Source organism: Musa acuminata, chromosome BXJ3-5 (assembly GCF_036884655.1).
Source record: "Musa acuminata AAA Group cultivar baxijiao chromosome BXJ3-5, Cavendish_Baxijiao_AAA, whole genome shotgun sequence".
Lineage (NCBI taxonomy): Eukaryota > Viridiplantae > Streptophyta > Magnoliopsida > Zingiberales > Musaceae > Musa > Musa acuminata.
This window is the reverse complement of record NC_088353.1, coordinates 28849973-28865562: the sequence shown is the minus strand read 5'-3', so window position 1 is coordinate 28865562 and position 15590 is coordinate 28849973. Positions and strand designations below refer to the sequence as shown.

At 36.6% G+C, this 15590-nt stretch overlaps 1 protein-coding gene across 1 annotated transcript in view; it reads right to left on the bottom strand.

Annotated features, from left to right (window-relative positions):
* Window positions 1-691: 691 nt before the first annotated feature.
* Window positions 692-15590, bottom strand: part of LOC135637727 (1,4-alpha-glucan-branching enzyme 1, chloroplastic/amyloplastic) — a 71885-nt gene continuing 56986 nt past the window's right edge. The window contains exons 9-15 of the mRNA XM_065150479.1: window positions 15334-15478; window positions 12822-12969; window positions 12582-12682; window positions 11648-11725; window positions 10957-11112; window positions 1143-1217; window positions 692-1057 (exon numbers count right to left, since the gene is read on the bottom strand). Coding sequence (XP_065006551.1) covers window positions 971-1057; window positions 1143-1217; window positions 10957-11112; window positions 11648-11725; window positions 12582-12682; window positions 12822-12969; window positions 15334-15478 — 790 coding nt within the window. The 3' untranslated portion in view covers window positions 692-970. The remainder of the gene's footprint in view (window positions 1058-1142; window positions 1218-10956; window positions 11113-11647; window positions 11726-12581; window positions 12683-12821; window positions 12970-15333; window positions 15479-15590) is intronic.

Here is a 15590-nt window from a genome sequence, read left to right as displayed (position 1 = left end):
TGAAAAGAAGTATTAGTTGACTTCACACTGTCCCTATCGTTCGGTCCAGCTTCTCCCATAGCCTATCGGGTCCGCAACTGCCTTGCCATAGCTCATCTTGCTATAAGCCTATCCGCAACTGCGTCCATTCCACCTCAGGACGAGAAAAGCCGCACATTACATCTTGCACTCATCAATTCTCACGTCACAGGGAAAACAATGCATCAAAAACCTCATGACCATCCATAGTAGGAGGAGGAGAACCATGTCGATGGAAAAGCCACACTTCCTCCTCTGCTTTACTTTTTTTTTCTATTTTTTTTTCCATCCATTTAGTCTTTTATGACCAAATAATATTAATTACTCTTCCACTCGCTATATTTATTTCTAGGCTCTTTTACTCACATGGATCCCAAACACGTAGGACTGACTCTGGGGACCGCCGCCGGGAGACCCCCGCATATATAGAAGAAAGCCTCATAGATCTATCAGCAGGGCGATTCTTAAGTTAGTACAAAATCCCAGCCTTTTTTCTTTCTGAATAAAGTTATCTTTCTTACTGGACCTCCTGTGGTCATTCATGAATAACTTCAAGTTCACAGACAACTTTACCCTAATTTTTTGTACATATAAACCAATGGAGAAAGCAGAAACCCTCGCAGAAAACGGTTTTCATTAATACGAACGAAAAAGGAGAAAGGAGGATGCCATATACATGCTGCCGAGGTGACATCAGCAGCCGGTTAATTGATGCCGCTAAGAGGCACAAGGAGCAATCGAGAATATAATGGTTGTTCCAGCCCAACGTCGCAATCTATCCTGGAACGTTGGTTTCTCGATCATCGTGATTAAGTATGCCATTTAAGCTCCAATTTGGGATGCAGGAAACGACCAAACACATCACCAGCAATTGCATTTTTCACTGCAGCAGTTTGCTTAACTAATAGATAAAAATGGCTTTGTTTGGCATTTCACTGCAGCTTGTCTTCCTTCAGTCCTCAGAAAGAGCATAAACTACCGCAGTTCGACTTGGCGCATACACCAAGAAAGAGCGAGGCCTGTTGTCGAATAACCCTTCCTGCATGTCCAAAAACGATGCTGAAGGCCATTCTTGAAAAATCCTCAGAGTTCACGAAAAACCAGCCTATAAGCGAAAGTCTTACAGTGCTGAAGTACTCTGCTGTGTGATCAATTCGATTGAATCCACCAAACAGTTTATCGTCGGAATCCAAAACCACCTGAAGGTCACTCAATTAATTCATTACCACATGCACCAATTGCATTAATGAACCAAAATCGAGACTTGGGAAGGCCATCATCATTATCAGAACTTCCAGAGAGATCATAAACAAATGCACTCACCAAAAATTGACAATGAATCCAAAATCAAATTAGTACAGAATTCATAAAGCAGATAAAATATGTTCCAATAGCGAGTTCATAACAAGAAAAGAGGTTTACAGTGAAACATTAACAAGCCATATAATTAATTATATGGTTCAAAGATCCAATTTCGGGTGCCGGACCCATGGCCAGATCGGTATTGGGTCCAATCCATTCCAGCTACCTACATAACGTATCCCGGATCACAGTACCAAATATGCTGGGAGGGGGACGAGGAGGGGAGAGGAAGAAAGAAGAGAAGGCAGCAGGAAGAGCAGAAGGAGAGGAGAAATACAGGGCAGTAGGTCGATGGTGGAAGACGATGTTTGCGTGACCAGGGGACCAGAGGGCTCCTGATTCAGACTCTTAAACTAAAAGATCCTTTTTTTTTTAATTAACCGAAAGGACTGGACTGTCCGAAATGGGACTTTTCCTTGGTAAATATCGGTTCACAGGAACTGGACCAGGCGAAACAAAGTTCCTTAATATGGTTATAACTCTGCATCAAGGATTGCATGTCACAACTGTGCCAAACCATGCTAGCACATAGCTCCCTGTTGACAAGACCGAAGGGTGTATGCCAACATATCTATGCCATGCACATGGCTTGTGCCAATCAACCTAAGTCTCCTGCTGCATCATGCCAGCTGGAATAGCACACTAGATGCTAGGAAGGGAATTACATTTGTTCATATAACAAGAGAATCAGCCTTTAATCAACATGGAGATAATGAAGTTTGATCATATTATCACAATTAATAATGCAGGCAAATCAAAAGGTACATATAAGTAAATAAATTAAATTTTAGTTACTTCTTTTATGACAGCATTTATATTTAGCGTCAGACCAAGGTTCAGCACATTGTCCTAAGATTATGCAGCAATAATTGCAGCAAAACTAGAAAGCACAATGAATTTCAAACAATATCCAACAGCATATAATCGACGATGAAATTTATGATTTCATCTTTCGTCAATAATTGTAAATTATTTTATATATTTTTTTTTTATTTCATCAAAAGATATTGGTTTCATCTCTTTTGTTCGATCCATAACCTCATAAATATATCCCATCGTAAGCTTCTTTTCATTATCTGTCAACCGAAAGACTCAAACAAGAGGATTACCTTTAATGTATAAACTATAAAATTTCAAAAGGACAACATTAAGATGATACCGGGCCCTTTTGCCTTTTGCTTCTTTTATCCATTTGTTTCTCACTCATTTCTCCAAAGTAAACATGTTTTTCAATATATGTTTTTGACGATGCATGCTCTATAATGTCAAGAATGAAGTAGCAAATCGGGTGACACCATATCTTACCAATTCCTTGTTGCCAATGAATTCTTTCATCATATTTAAAGTCCCAATATGATTATAAAGAAATCTAACGATAAATATTGCCCTTTCTAAAGTCTTCCTAATAATAGGAATCTTTCCAATATCCTTCGATATTAAATCAACGCAATGTGCTGCACATGGAATCTAATATAGATGATGTCTTTTTACTTAAGTAATTTACTTAAGATAAAGGATAACAAAATTGATAAGACATAGGAGTTCTTCCATTCAAATTAGAGACAAAGTAATTAAAATTTTTTAAAATTCAAAAGATAAATCTTATCAGCTAGTACATAATTGCTTCTATTGTCGGTTATAACTTGGACAATATTTTATTCACTAATTTTTTTCATAAATTTGTCGAGCAACTCTTATATTTCTTTGTGGCTCTTTAATAAACCATTTGTATAATCCAACTCTTCCTTCAGTAATATAACTCGTAACTCATAATAACTTGGAGGTTTTAATCCACTACCATTTCTTTCAATAACTTCAATCATCTCTTTAAAATTTTTCAAATAACAAGTACTAAGGGAAAGACCAAATAGAAGAAGTGAGCAATATACTAAATTGTTCTTCCCCTTATTTTCTTATCATAAGCATCACTTATATTTGTTTATCTTAGTTTTGCTCCTACTTAACCTTATTGTTTTTGTGATCCTTGATACATATATAAGTTTATCGGTCTCTTTTTACCTTTCTTAACAATCATGACTTCTTTTCCTTTTTTGTTATATACTCTTTTCCCCACTTGTATTGACACTTTCTAAATAACCTTCTTCTTCATCATCTCTAATATATTCTGCTAGTCATAGGTGCCCAGCAAGCCAATCACGTGAGTGATGGCACGTGTGACTTGATACAGAATCTTTTTGCTTATTATATTTTAGCGTATATCACTTTATAACTATTGCATAAATGCATATATATATTGTGATGTCCTTGGATTTGTGCAATGGGAATCGGATCGTGATGAGATCACGATAATGAGATCGATTCACCTTTAAACACATATCCTAAATAATCCCGGTCATAGGTTACTCGAGAGGGACATCGTGATAACCAGATAAACTAGTGTGCTGTATACCCGTCCATATGATGGATGCAGCTGGTCTCATAGCTGCTCGTGTAGGGACACTAGGGATATAGTACAGGTGCTCATTGGAGAATGAGTTCACTGATTGATCCGCTTACGGAATGCTGGATGGTTGATGATGCATTATTGTCAGACAGCGATTCCATAGTCCTAGTGGTGTATCTGGTCCTTAGACTTGAGACACCAAGGATGTCCTATATGAGTGCTCCACTCTTTGATACCAGACTTATAGGTTTGGCTGTCCCAGATCTAGTACAGCTGGTCATTGGGAGTGGTAGTCGACCTTACGAGGGCTATTGAGTGTCGACAGAGAATCATCCACTCTCGGCGTCATGAGAGGAATATCTCATGTGTTCTTGCTCAGACAAATCCCTGGCCAGGGTCATTCGGGTTGAGAGAGAAAGAGTTCTCCAGGAGAATCCGATTAGAGCGAGACTCGAGTAAAAACCGTATGGGTCTGACAGCACCATGCTCGATATACGGTCTCTGGGATATTAGATGGATGAGGGACTATAGGTACATGGTAACTGAGGACAGACAGGTCCAATGGATTGGATTCCCCTATATCGTTTGGGGACTACGGCGTAGTGGCCTAGTACGTCCGTAGTCGATGAGTCGAGTGAATTATTACAGAAATAATAATTCACTGAGTTAGAAGGAGTTCTGACAGGTATGACTCACGGCCAGCTCGATATTGAGCCTAGAGGGTCACACACATATGGTAGGCATTGCGATGAGTAGAGGTTCGGATATGAGATATCCGACGGAGCCCTTGTCTTATTGGATGCAGATCCAATACCCACTAGGGAAGGACCCATTAGGGTTTGACATGGGATCTCTATAAATAGGAGGGATTCACAGCCTCATAGGCTAGAGTCTTTGCTTGCCTTTCCTATTCTCCTCTCCCTCTCCACCTCAGAGTAGGCTTGGAGTTTTGAGGAGCGTCGTCGCAACCCTGCTGTGTGGATCACCGCTAGAGAGGAGGACGCTTGACCTCCTTCACCCTCTCCTAAGGATCTGCAAGGAAACATGGATATACGATCTCCCTAGGTAACACAATCTCTATACGCAGTTTTGTGTTTTGCGGATTTTTGCGCACCAATCTTCGCACGACGACGAACATCTTTTTGGGAATCGGGGATTTTTGTTTTCTTGTTCTTCCGCTACGCATGTGATGTCGCCCCCCATGATTTCCCAACATGTTCAACATTATCTTTGGGAAAAATCCCATTAGATTCATTCATTTGCATCTTTTTTTCAATCATATAAGCCAATAATTTTTTTTTTACATCAGGTGGACACTTCTTGCATGTTTATGCATTCTTGATTCTTGAAATTCCTTGCTTGATTCTGCTTTGCATTCTTGATTTTTTACATCAGGAGGGGAGAACGAGTCACCGATAGTGGAAAGTGGGGAAGGAGAGGGTGGTAGTAATGGAGGAACTTTCGAACAACGATGGCGAAGGAAGCTATGTACGACAACAGCAGCGATGATAGAGGAAGTAATGGATGATAGCAACAGTGACAGATAAAGCTTTAGATGATGACAGCAGCGATGATGGAAGCTGCGAATGATGACATCATGGGTAGAGGAAGCTTCATATATGTCCGTCGATGATGGAGGAAGCTACGGTCCTCTCCCTCGATAGTGGAAGAAGCTGCACATGGAAGCAGCGACGACGGAGGGAACTACGCACGAAAGCTAGACCTTCGGACCCGTTCATCAGCGATAGAGGAACGATCAATCCTATGCATTAGCGATAGAGGCAATGGCAAAGGAAGCGATGATGGAGGCAATAGTTGCGCACAAAGTAGGGTTTATGGCTAGGGCAGTGATTTCAATAGGCGCTCGGGTGCTCGCCTAGGCGCTCGGGCAAGGCGAGGCGAGGCCCAAGCGCCTCGCTTCATTTCCAGGCGGCGCGCTTCAAAGAGGCGTTGCCTGGGCGCGGACCCGAGCCCAAGCGCTTCGAGCGAGCGCCTGGGTTAAACCAGGCGATCGAACTAGCATTTTAGGTCTGGTTTGGTCTCCAGTACTTTAGTTGGTTCAATTAAAGCACCGATATCAACGCGACTTCCCCAACCCTAACCCTGCTCATCGTTCACGCTACCGTTGCCGTTATCACCGCTCCCGCTGCTCGCTGCTGCCGCTGCTGTTGCCACCGTCGCCGCTCTCCGCTCTCACTTTAACCGCTGCCGCTGTCGCCGCTCCCACTCCCGTTACCGCTGCTCGCTGCTGTCGCTGCCATTATCGCCGCTCCCGCTACTCACTGCTACCGCTGCCATTGTCATCGCTCGCCGTTGCCGCTACTACTACCGCTCCCGCTTTTCTCAGTTAGCACCCTCGATCTTCCCTTTACACTCTTCTCTTCTCTTTCGAAAGTATACTATTAACAGTATACTGTAACAGTATTTGTATTTATTAGATTAATAATATATTATTTTGATTTTAATACTATTAATTTTTATTTATTTGAAATTATTGTTAGGTTTCAGAATAAATGACAAGTGTGCAAAGTAACTCAATAGAGTCTCCAATGACATCAAAAAAAGATCCTGCATGGAAGTATAATTATCTAAAGGATCCGAAAGATCCTAAGTGACTTACATGTTCTGCGATAAGACTACTAGATAAGGTATTTTTCGTGCAAAACAACATCTAGTAGGAAATTTCAAGAATGCAACAACTTACAAAAAGTGTCCACTTGGTAAAAGAAGAGTTGCTGAGTTATATGAATGAAAAGAAGACGTAAAAGAATGAATCTTACGAGAATTTACCAGAAGACAATGTTGAACATCTCAGGGATAAAGAAGAAGATTATTCTGTGAGTATTTAACCTAAGTGGGAGAAAAATATACGACAAAAAAGAAAAAGACATTATGAGTACTAAGAATGGTAAAAAAGGACCGATGGATCTATATATGTTTCAAGGATCACAGAAGCAACAAGGGCAAGCAGGAGGCTCAAAATTTAGACAAACAAATATAAGTGATGCTTATGATAAAGAAATAAGAGGAAGAACAATTCAGCATATTGCTCACTTATTCTATCAGGTTGGTCTTCCCCTTAGTACAACTCGTTTAGACAGTTTTAAGGAAATGATTGAAGCTATTGGAAGATATGGTGTGGGATTAAAACCTTCAAGTTATTCTGAGATGCGAGTTCCATTGTTGCAAAAAGAGTTGAATTATCCAAATGACTTACTAAAGGGTCATAAAAATTCATGGGCAACACATGGTTGCTCTATTATATCAGATGTTTGGACTGATAGGAGGCGTAGGAGTATAATTAATTTTATGGTTAATTGTTCTTTAGGGACTATGTTTATAAAGTCAATAGATGCTTTATCTTTTATAAAATCTGGAGACAAGATATATGATTTACTTGACAACTTCGTGGAAGAAATTAGAAAACAAAATATCATTCAAATCATAGCCGATAATGGAAGCAACTATGAATTAGCTAGTAATATTCATCTTTTGAATTTTTTTAATTATTTTTTCTTCAATTAAATGTGTTAAACTTTTAAGTCTTATCATTTTTGTTATCCTTTGTCTCAGGTAAATTGCTTGAAACAAAAAGGCAACACACTTATATTGGACTCCATGTGTAGCACATTGTATTGATTTAATGTTGAAGGATATTGGAAAGATCTTAAACATCAAGAAAACCTTAGGAAGGGCAATTTTTGTTGTTAGATTTCTTTATAATCATATTAGGGCTGATTTTTTTAATTATTTTATCTTCAATTAAATATGTTAAACTCTTAACTCTTATCATTTTTGTTATCCTTTGTCTCAAGTAAATTGCTTGAAACAAAAAGACAACACTTATATTGGACTCCATGTGCAGCACATTGTATTGATTTAATGTTGGAGGATATTAAAAAGATCTTAGACATCAAGAAAACCTTAGAAAGGGTAATTTTTGTTGTTGGATTTCTTTATAATCATTTTAGGGCTTTGAATACGATGAGAGAATTCACATGGAACAAAGAATTAGTGAGATATGGTGTCACCCGATTTGCTACTTCATTCTTGACATTACAGAGCATGTATCGTCAAAAACATAATCTAAGAAACATATTTACCTCTAAGAAATAGGTGATAAGCAAATGGACAAAAGAAGCAAAAGACAATAGGGCTACTGATATCATATTAATGTCATCCTTTTGGAATCATGTAGTTTATATATTAAAAGTAATGGACCCTCTTATTCGAGTCCTTCGGTTAGTGGATAATGAAAATAAGCCTGCAATAAGATATATTTACGAGGCTATGGATAGAGAAAAAGAAATGATTAAAAAGTCTTTTAATGAAAATGAAGAAAAATATGAGAAAATTTTTACAATCATTGACGAAAGATGGAATTGTCAACTTTATCACCCCTTACATACAGTAGGATATTATTTGAACCTTGAATTTTTTTATAAGATTAAATTTATTGGGTTTGATGCAGAGTTTTGGATGGGTTATATCAGTGCATTACAAGAATAGTTCTCAGCCTTGAGGTGCAAGATAAGATTATTCGTGAATTATCTTTATATAAAAATGTCAAAGGTCTTTTTGGAATTCCAATGGTCGTTCGATTCAGGACTACGTCTCCAGGTATTAATAATTTGATATAATTAATTTTATCTATATTATATTACTATGTTATTGCTAATAATAATATAAATTTGGAAATTTCACCTCGAACTTACAGTAATTTGCTATCAAAGTACTTAGTTTGACATGTAGTGCTTCGGGTTGTAAGCGAAATTAGAGTGTTTTTTAGCATATAAGGATCACTAAATATTTTTATTTTAATTAATTTATTTATTTAGATAGATGTATTAATAAAATTTTAAATTATATGACATGACAGATTTACTCAAAGAGAAGAAATCAGTTCGAACATCAACGATTACACGATCTTGTTTATGTTTACATAAAGTATAATCAGGTTCGTTATGATTTGTAAAATAGAATTGATCAAATCTCATTGTAAGATATTGATGATTCAAATGAGTGGTTGATGGGAGAAATAGGTGCTAACTTGCAAGATGCTGAAGACGAGCTTGTATTTTAAGATGATAGATTGACATGGGGAGATGTGGCAAGAGCTTCAAGTGCTAGAGAATTACAAACATATACAAGACAAATGATAAAGAGAAAAATGAGTACAAAAGCATCAAGCTCGGCTCCTATTGTTGAAGAGATAAAGAATGAAACATATTTTGATAAAGAAGAAGGACAAGAAGAGGATGAATTCAATAAAGATTATTTGTGTGAAAATGACGATAATATTGATTATAATGAATGACTTTGATGTAATTTTTTTTTGTTTTGAATTTTGAAACTTTTTATTAATGTGACATTGTGATTTTGTACCTTAGATTTTCTTAATTTAATAGCATATTTTTATTTAAAATTTTAAATAATTATATTTATTAATTATATTTTATATTTTTATATTTTAGCGCCTCACTTCGCTCGGGCGAGCGCCTAATGCCTCGAGCATTTTTGAACCTTGATACCTTTTGGCGCTAAGCTGTCATGGACTTAGCTGGTTTTGCCTAAGTCGTGCGGCACCCTTGCGTGTCCGTCCGCAAAGGTCAGCCTCCCCGAAGTCTCCCATGTCCCTTAAGACCCACGAAAGAGAGAACGGGTTAGAGAAAACGCCTCAATCGGGATCCACAAGCAAACATCTCCGAAAAACACTTCATAGACAATGCAAATTACAAACAGACTTTACAAGCTCCGAACAGTTGCACAACAAAGGGTAAAATGGTCCATTACAGATCGAAAATCTCTCGCACGTGTCTACATGACACAACCTTTATTTACAAGCCTAAAGAGACCACCAACCCAACTAAAATGAAACTATTAAGCATTGGGCCGCCCCTCTACATGTACAAGGCATGAACATGCCAAAAGAAACGGATATACATAAGCATTACATCAAACATCTTGTTTAGAAGTTTGTCCGTGACATAGCGCTTTTTAAATCACTGAGCTAGGAGTCGCGAGGGGGGGTGGGGGGGGGGTTGTATGCACAAGTTTAGTAATGTTATGTAGCTTAGTTGGTTCAATTGAACCAACTAAGCTGATTGAACTAACTAAGCTACTGTTCAGTTGAACCAGACTTGATAGTCTGGTTTGAGTGATTTGTTTCAACAGCGTGCTCGCCCGAGGTGCCTATAATGCCTCTAGGTTCAAGTGAGCGACCAGGTGATGCTTCACTGAACCACATTGCTTAGTCGAGCATTGAGGGGCTCAGGCCTCACCTCACCTTACCCAAGCGCCTAGGTAAGCACCTAAGCACTTATTTAAACCCTGATGTGAAATAAATTCAGAACATTTTCTTAGGTTCTTAATTACAACTAATCTTCCTTTTCTTAATATGAAGCTACATTCTATTTTCTGATTAGGATGACATCCTATTTTAGGCTCTAACTGTAGAGGCTCAAGTTTATGATGAAGAACTCTTTAATCTTTAGGTTGTAGTATTGATCGTCATTGAAATTGGCCTAACTATCAATTGTGATGGCACACACACCACGCCAACATCTTGTAGCCAGCAAAAGATACTAAAATATTAAAACCCTCACCTTTGTATTGCTTCTTTAAACTTCAATCATTTTATGAATTCTTTGAATTTTCTGAAAATTTCCAACCTTTTTCTGAGGAAGCCAGATGAGTTCTGAACTGTGTAATCAGTTTTGGGCACCATGGGCAACCCTAGCAGTTGTACATGGGTAATATGGGTTTAAATAGCCTGATGAGCAATGAATCACAAACAACTCTTTCTTTACAACTGAAGTTACACTGCAGTTGCAATATTTACACCAGAGGGAGAAGACTCATGGGACCTCATACTTAGCAGACATAATTAGTTGCAAAGCAACAAGTAAATGATTTGTTATATATGAGGTAAAAACTAGTAATCAGCATCCAAGAATTCACATGTAAAATATGAGGGCAGCATGGGGTGCCACCATGTGCAGTCTTATCCTTTGCACGTAGAGACTGCTTCCTAAAAGGAAGCCATAAATACCAAGTAGGATCTAACAAGCCCGTGCAACTTGATGCTAAAAGAGCCTCGTCAAAATAAAATATGAAGTCCAAACAATAGACGTAGCTTTTCATAGGAAGGCATTTTGTGAAGGTTGACATACCTTGAATTTTCCAGGCTTTAAGCAACCAACTTGGTAGTTGAAATAGCTATTACTCCAATGAAAATTGAAAACAAATACCAAATTCCCTCGTTCAAAAATAATCATCTTATCCCCCTCATCTTTCCGTGAAATATATTGGTGCTCTGATGTCATGAACTGCAATACACATCCACTTTAAACAGCATCCACATGTAAAAATATCCTTCCATGACAAAAAAAGGACTTATGCATATTTTCTGGTGAATAATTTTGAGACAAAATGCCCATGGATCTACATTGGAGAAAAAGCAACAGTCACAATTTTAATACTGCAATCAAAGTCTAAAATGTTCATATTGAAAATTTTTCTCTGATGAACGACTATCTGTTGTTCATTTCATGCTACGTAATTATTCAGTCCAAATTTACATCATCTGTGGCATTTTCTAATGTCTCAGAAAGATTATGATATGATATTCTACCCTAATTTAGTAAATTCATATATCATTAAAATCATTGTGAAACTTGAAAAGGAAAGTGATAACAGATTAAATTTTAATAAGTTTGCAAAATAAGAATATATTTTGGCTGATATCTAAATATTTTTTTATAGTTAACAATATGGATGTTCCTTAACCAGCTAATCACTGCCACAGGATTGTAAAGATTCTACCCGCAAAAAAAAAAAAAAAAAAAAAAGAAGGAAACATACGTCATATTGCTCCTCAAGATGTTGCATTGCTTGATCAAATTCTTGCATTCCTCGATACCTGAGATAATCTGCATCTCCCTAGAATTAAAAAGGATGATAAGTGATCATATATTATAACAGGGCAATCTGACAAAATTTGTGTACAGAACACAAGTGAGTATTAAAAATAATGAATTTAAATAAATTTAAAAAATGCTCTAAATTGTTTTTTAACATATGGAGATGCTATAGGAAACTAATTTTCAAGGTAAATTCACAAGATGGTGAAACAGTATAAAGAGCTGCCTGCATTAACCAACAATACCTGCTCACTACCAACAAAAAAAAAAATGTAAATCGATGTGATCTGCTAACTTCCTCCAAGTGAAACATTTTAGAGTTTAGATGACATCTCACATATTTAACGTAAATTATAGAGAAACCATCATATGCATCCATCAAATTGATATCTAAGTAAAACTTTAAGAGCATATATCTAGGATCTTATGTTAAAGGTAACATCAGATTCAGCTATATATTTAAGTATGACAAAGCAAATAGATGTATCAGGACAAAATTGGGTTTTTTCCTGATAGATACAAAAGTAACAAACTATAAGATTTGACATTTTGCAATCAGTGGAATCAAGACTCAAGAGAATCCAGTTAGCAACAGATTGGCAGATGAGAAATTTTCAAAGCATAGCTTCATGCATATATGTGAAAACAAACTAGTATTTTCATTTATGATTGAAATTACAGTAATAACAGACCACAAAATTTGTGGCCAATGACTGTTACCTCCAACTAGAACATATTGACATGACATGGTCTATCTCCCCTTTGTTAAGTTTGTCAGTTTTACCAAATCTTGATCCACTTTCTTGTGTCAAACTAGTCACAATAAACTACCATGAATAGAAATAAAAATAAATAACATCATCTTCCTAACTTACTAAATCAAACATACGACGACATTTATCATAACTATAATTGTTCCCTGGTATCACTGCCCCATTTGGAAGATGTTGATCACCTCTTGGAAAATCTATCCATTCTAGCAAAAGAAAAAAAATTGAAATTAGCAAGAAAAATCATGTCAATAGTCTGTGTGCCAACAATTTAATTAATAAATAAAATAATGCCAATGAAGGTCAAAATTTAGAATAATTTAAGCATAACATGACATATTGTACCTGGATGCCCAAATTCATTTCCCATGAAGTTTAGATATCCTTCACCACGCAAACCCATTGTGACTAGTCTAATCATTTTGTGCAGAGCAATTCCACGATCAATCCTGGGAGTTGATGGTCTATCCAGTGCCATAAAGTCATACATATCCTACATAAGCAATGACAGGGGAACTCAGTCCATAAAGATAATTTCACCGCAGCTTTGTATTGCCGATAAAGATAATTTCAGACTTTTGTTTCTGCTGTTCAATTAACAGAGTATAGTGAAAGATAATGCACCCACTAACAAGAACAAGAAGAAGAATAAAAGATTTACAATATGAGCAGCTCACAATTAACAAGTACAGAAAAAAGAATAAAGATATATAAAATTGTTGCCAGTACAACATTTTTTGGATTTTGTACTTCAAAATAAGTATTGAATATTCTCTTGTTCTTTTTTGACTTTAGGACAATATTGCATGATCATAATCAACAAAAGTAAATTACTTTATTCAGAAAGAAAGGAACTAACCTTTAACATATAAATAGCCATGGCAGTGTTGTTCTGCATGTTGGCTTCTCCTGAACAGTTTGTATAGCAAACAGGTTTCTTTTGATGGTTGTTTGATACCAATATATTCTACTTGTTAGTTGATTGTTTATAATTGTATATGTAACAACCTTTTTTTTTGTGCTGATAGAGATTAAGGTAGAGTCTTGTGTAGAGATGATAATACCCCTGCTTTTCTTGTTTTTGTTTGGGGCATGGTTTAAAATACTGCCTGTACCAGTAGGTATGTAGCCTATTGGATGCGGACCGGATGATTTTGTCCAATTCAGCCTGGTATATGCTGTATCACTCATTAAGCTCACTATACCAAGTTTACCAGGCGATAAAGAGATCAGTACTGAAGGGCATGAGGTGTTTGGCTCCAATTCTTTTTTCTTTTTAAATATGATAGCAGTCACAACTGTCAATTCTTTTTTTCCTTTTTCTTTTCCTCTCTCTTTCTCTCTCTCTCCATCTCTTTCTCTGCTTCTCTCTTCTTCCTTCTCTATGTCCTCCCCTACCTCCATCAACTCTCCTCCACTCTTCTCTCTCTCTCTTTCTCTATTCTTTAATTTACCACTCATCCCTTAACTGGACTCGTACTGACAAATAAGTGTGTAGTGATACTTGGTAACCATACACCAACAATCCAAGGACCAGTACCCATTCAGTACCAAGATTTGAAGCCTTGACTTGGGGACATGATTGTATCATTTTATGTGTGGCAGTATAATGTTTTATTTAATTGCCAAAAATAAAGTAAAATGCATTTAGAGTATGTAGAGTTTGTCTCAAGTGATGAATGAAATTAGATATTATCAAGAAGAAAAGTTTGCCATACAAGTCACCTAGTCTTAGAAATGCTTCATGGATTAATAACACAATTTGGAAAGAAGAACGCCATGTCAGAGATTATTACTCGAAGATAAGATATGAACACATATGAAATGAAGAGTTTAACTAATATAAATAATCAAAGTTAAGAGCAGCCTTCAACTACAAATAATCACTGTAAAAACCAGAAGCAGTTTAGTTGTTAAATTACAAATAATTTTGAAATCAACTTTATAAAGTAACAAGAAAAGTTACGAATTATCACGGACTATCTTTAACTGTTAAACAACTGAAATAAGAAATCTTTCAAGATACTATAAAGAACTTGAGCATCAAATCATGATGTGTATGATGTGACATACAGAAAATTTTAACAAAAAACAATACAGTAATTGCATCACATAGTGACAGATTACATAATGTTCATCACAAGAATGATGTTCAAATAAATTTCATGCTGATAAAGAAAACAAATAATTTCTCAACCTTAAAAAGGGATGAAGTTAGCCAATTTTTGGTCAGGTTACTTTCAGTTTAGTGTCACAAAATGTCCACTACTTACCACCAACGAAATCATGACATCAAAAATGCAGAAATCAGAGTAAAATAACATTTAAAGTATTGGGAAGAATTTATACCTTTGCATGTTAATGAAACATTGGCAAGTGCACTAACTACTATTTTTGTCACTTTCAATGTTTTGCAGCTTTGAAAATTCCTAAAAGCTCAAGAGACATCTTAACTAAGCCTATACAGTCATTTATCGGTGACCAAGGGGCAGTTGGACCATACCCCTATTTAAAGTTTTTAATAAACTAAAGTTGGTTATATAACCAGACAAAACAAGTTAATATCAGGGAAAAAAAAAAAATTATCCTTGTTATGCCCATGGTTCATCTTATCGGTCTATATTGATGTACCAATCAGCTGTCGATATAATACATACCGATTTGTATAAATATACCAACACATAGTACATGGGGGTGCGGGTGCTCCAATGTATCTCCCGTACTGATCCCCTGTTGGACCGGTATGTACCACTCGTACCAAACGGTATGCCACAGTATGATGAACCTTGGTTATGCATTATGTTCAAATTTTCAAAATACACATGATACAATATTGCTGAAAAAGACTATTAAGAACCTTGTCCATTAACCAAAATGCGATGGTCTTGTCACCAACAAGAGCTTGGTCATGGCTTTCAGCATAAGCCACACATTTCTCTAGCCATCTCCTATTAGTGAGATTGTGAACAATTTCACCCATCTTCCAATCTTCATCCTTTAACCTGAAAAATCACCAACAGAAGTCCCTTTCAGTCCACATATACATATGTTGAACTTGTCAAAATCTTAGTCATCAGAAAAATAAGACTAGGTATAAATTTGAGTCGCTAGAGT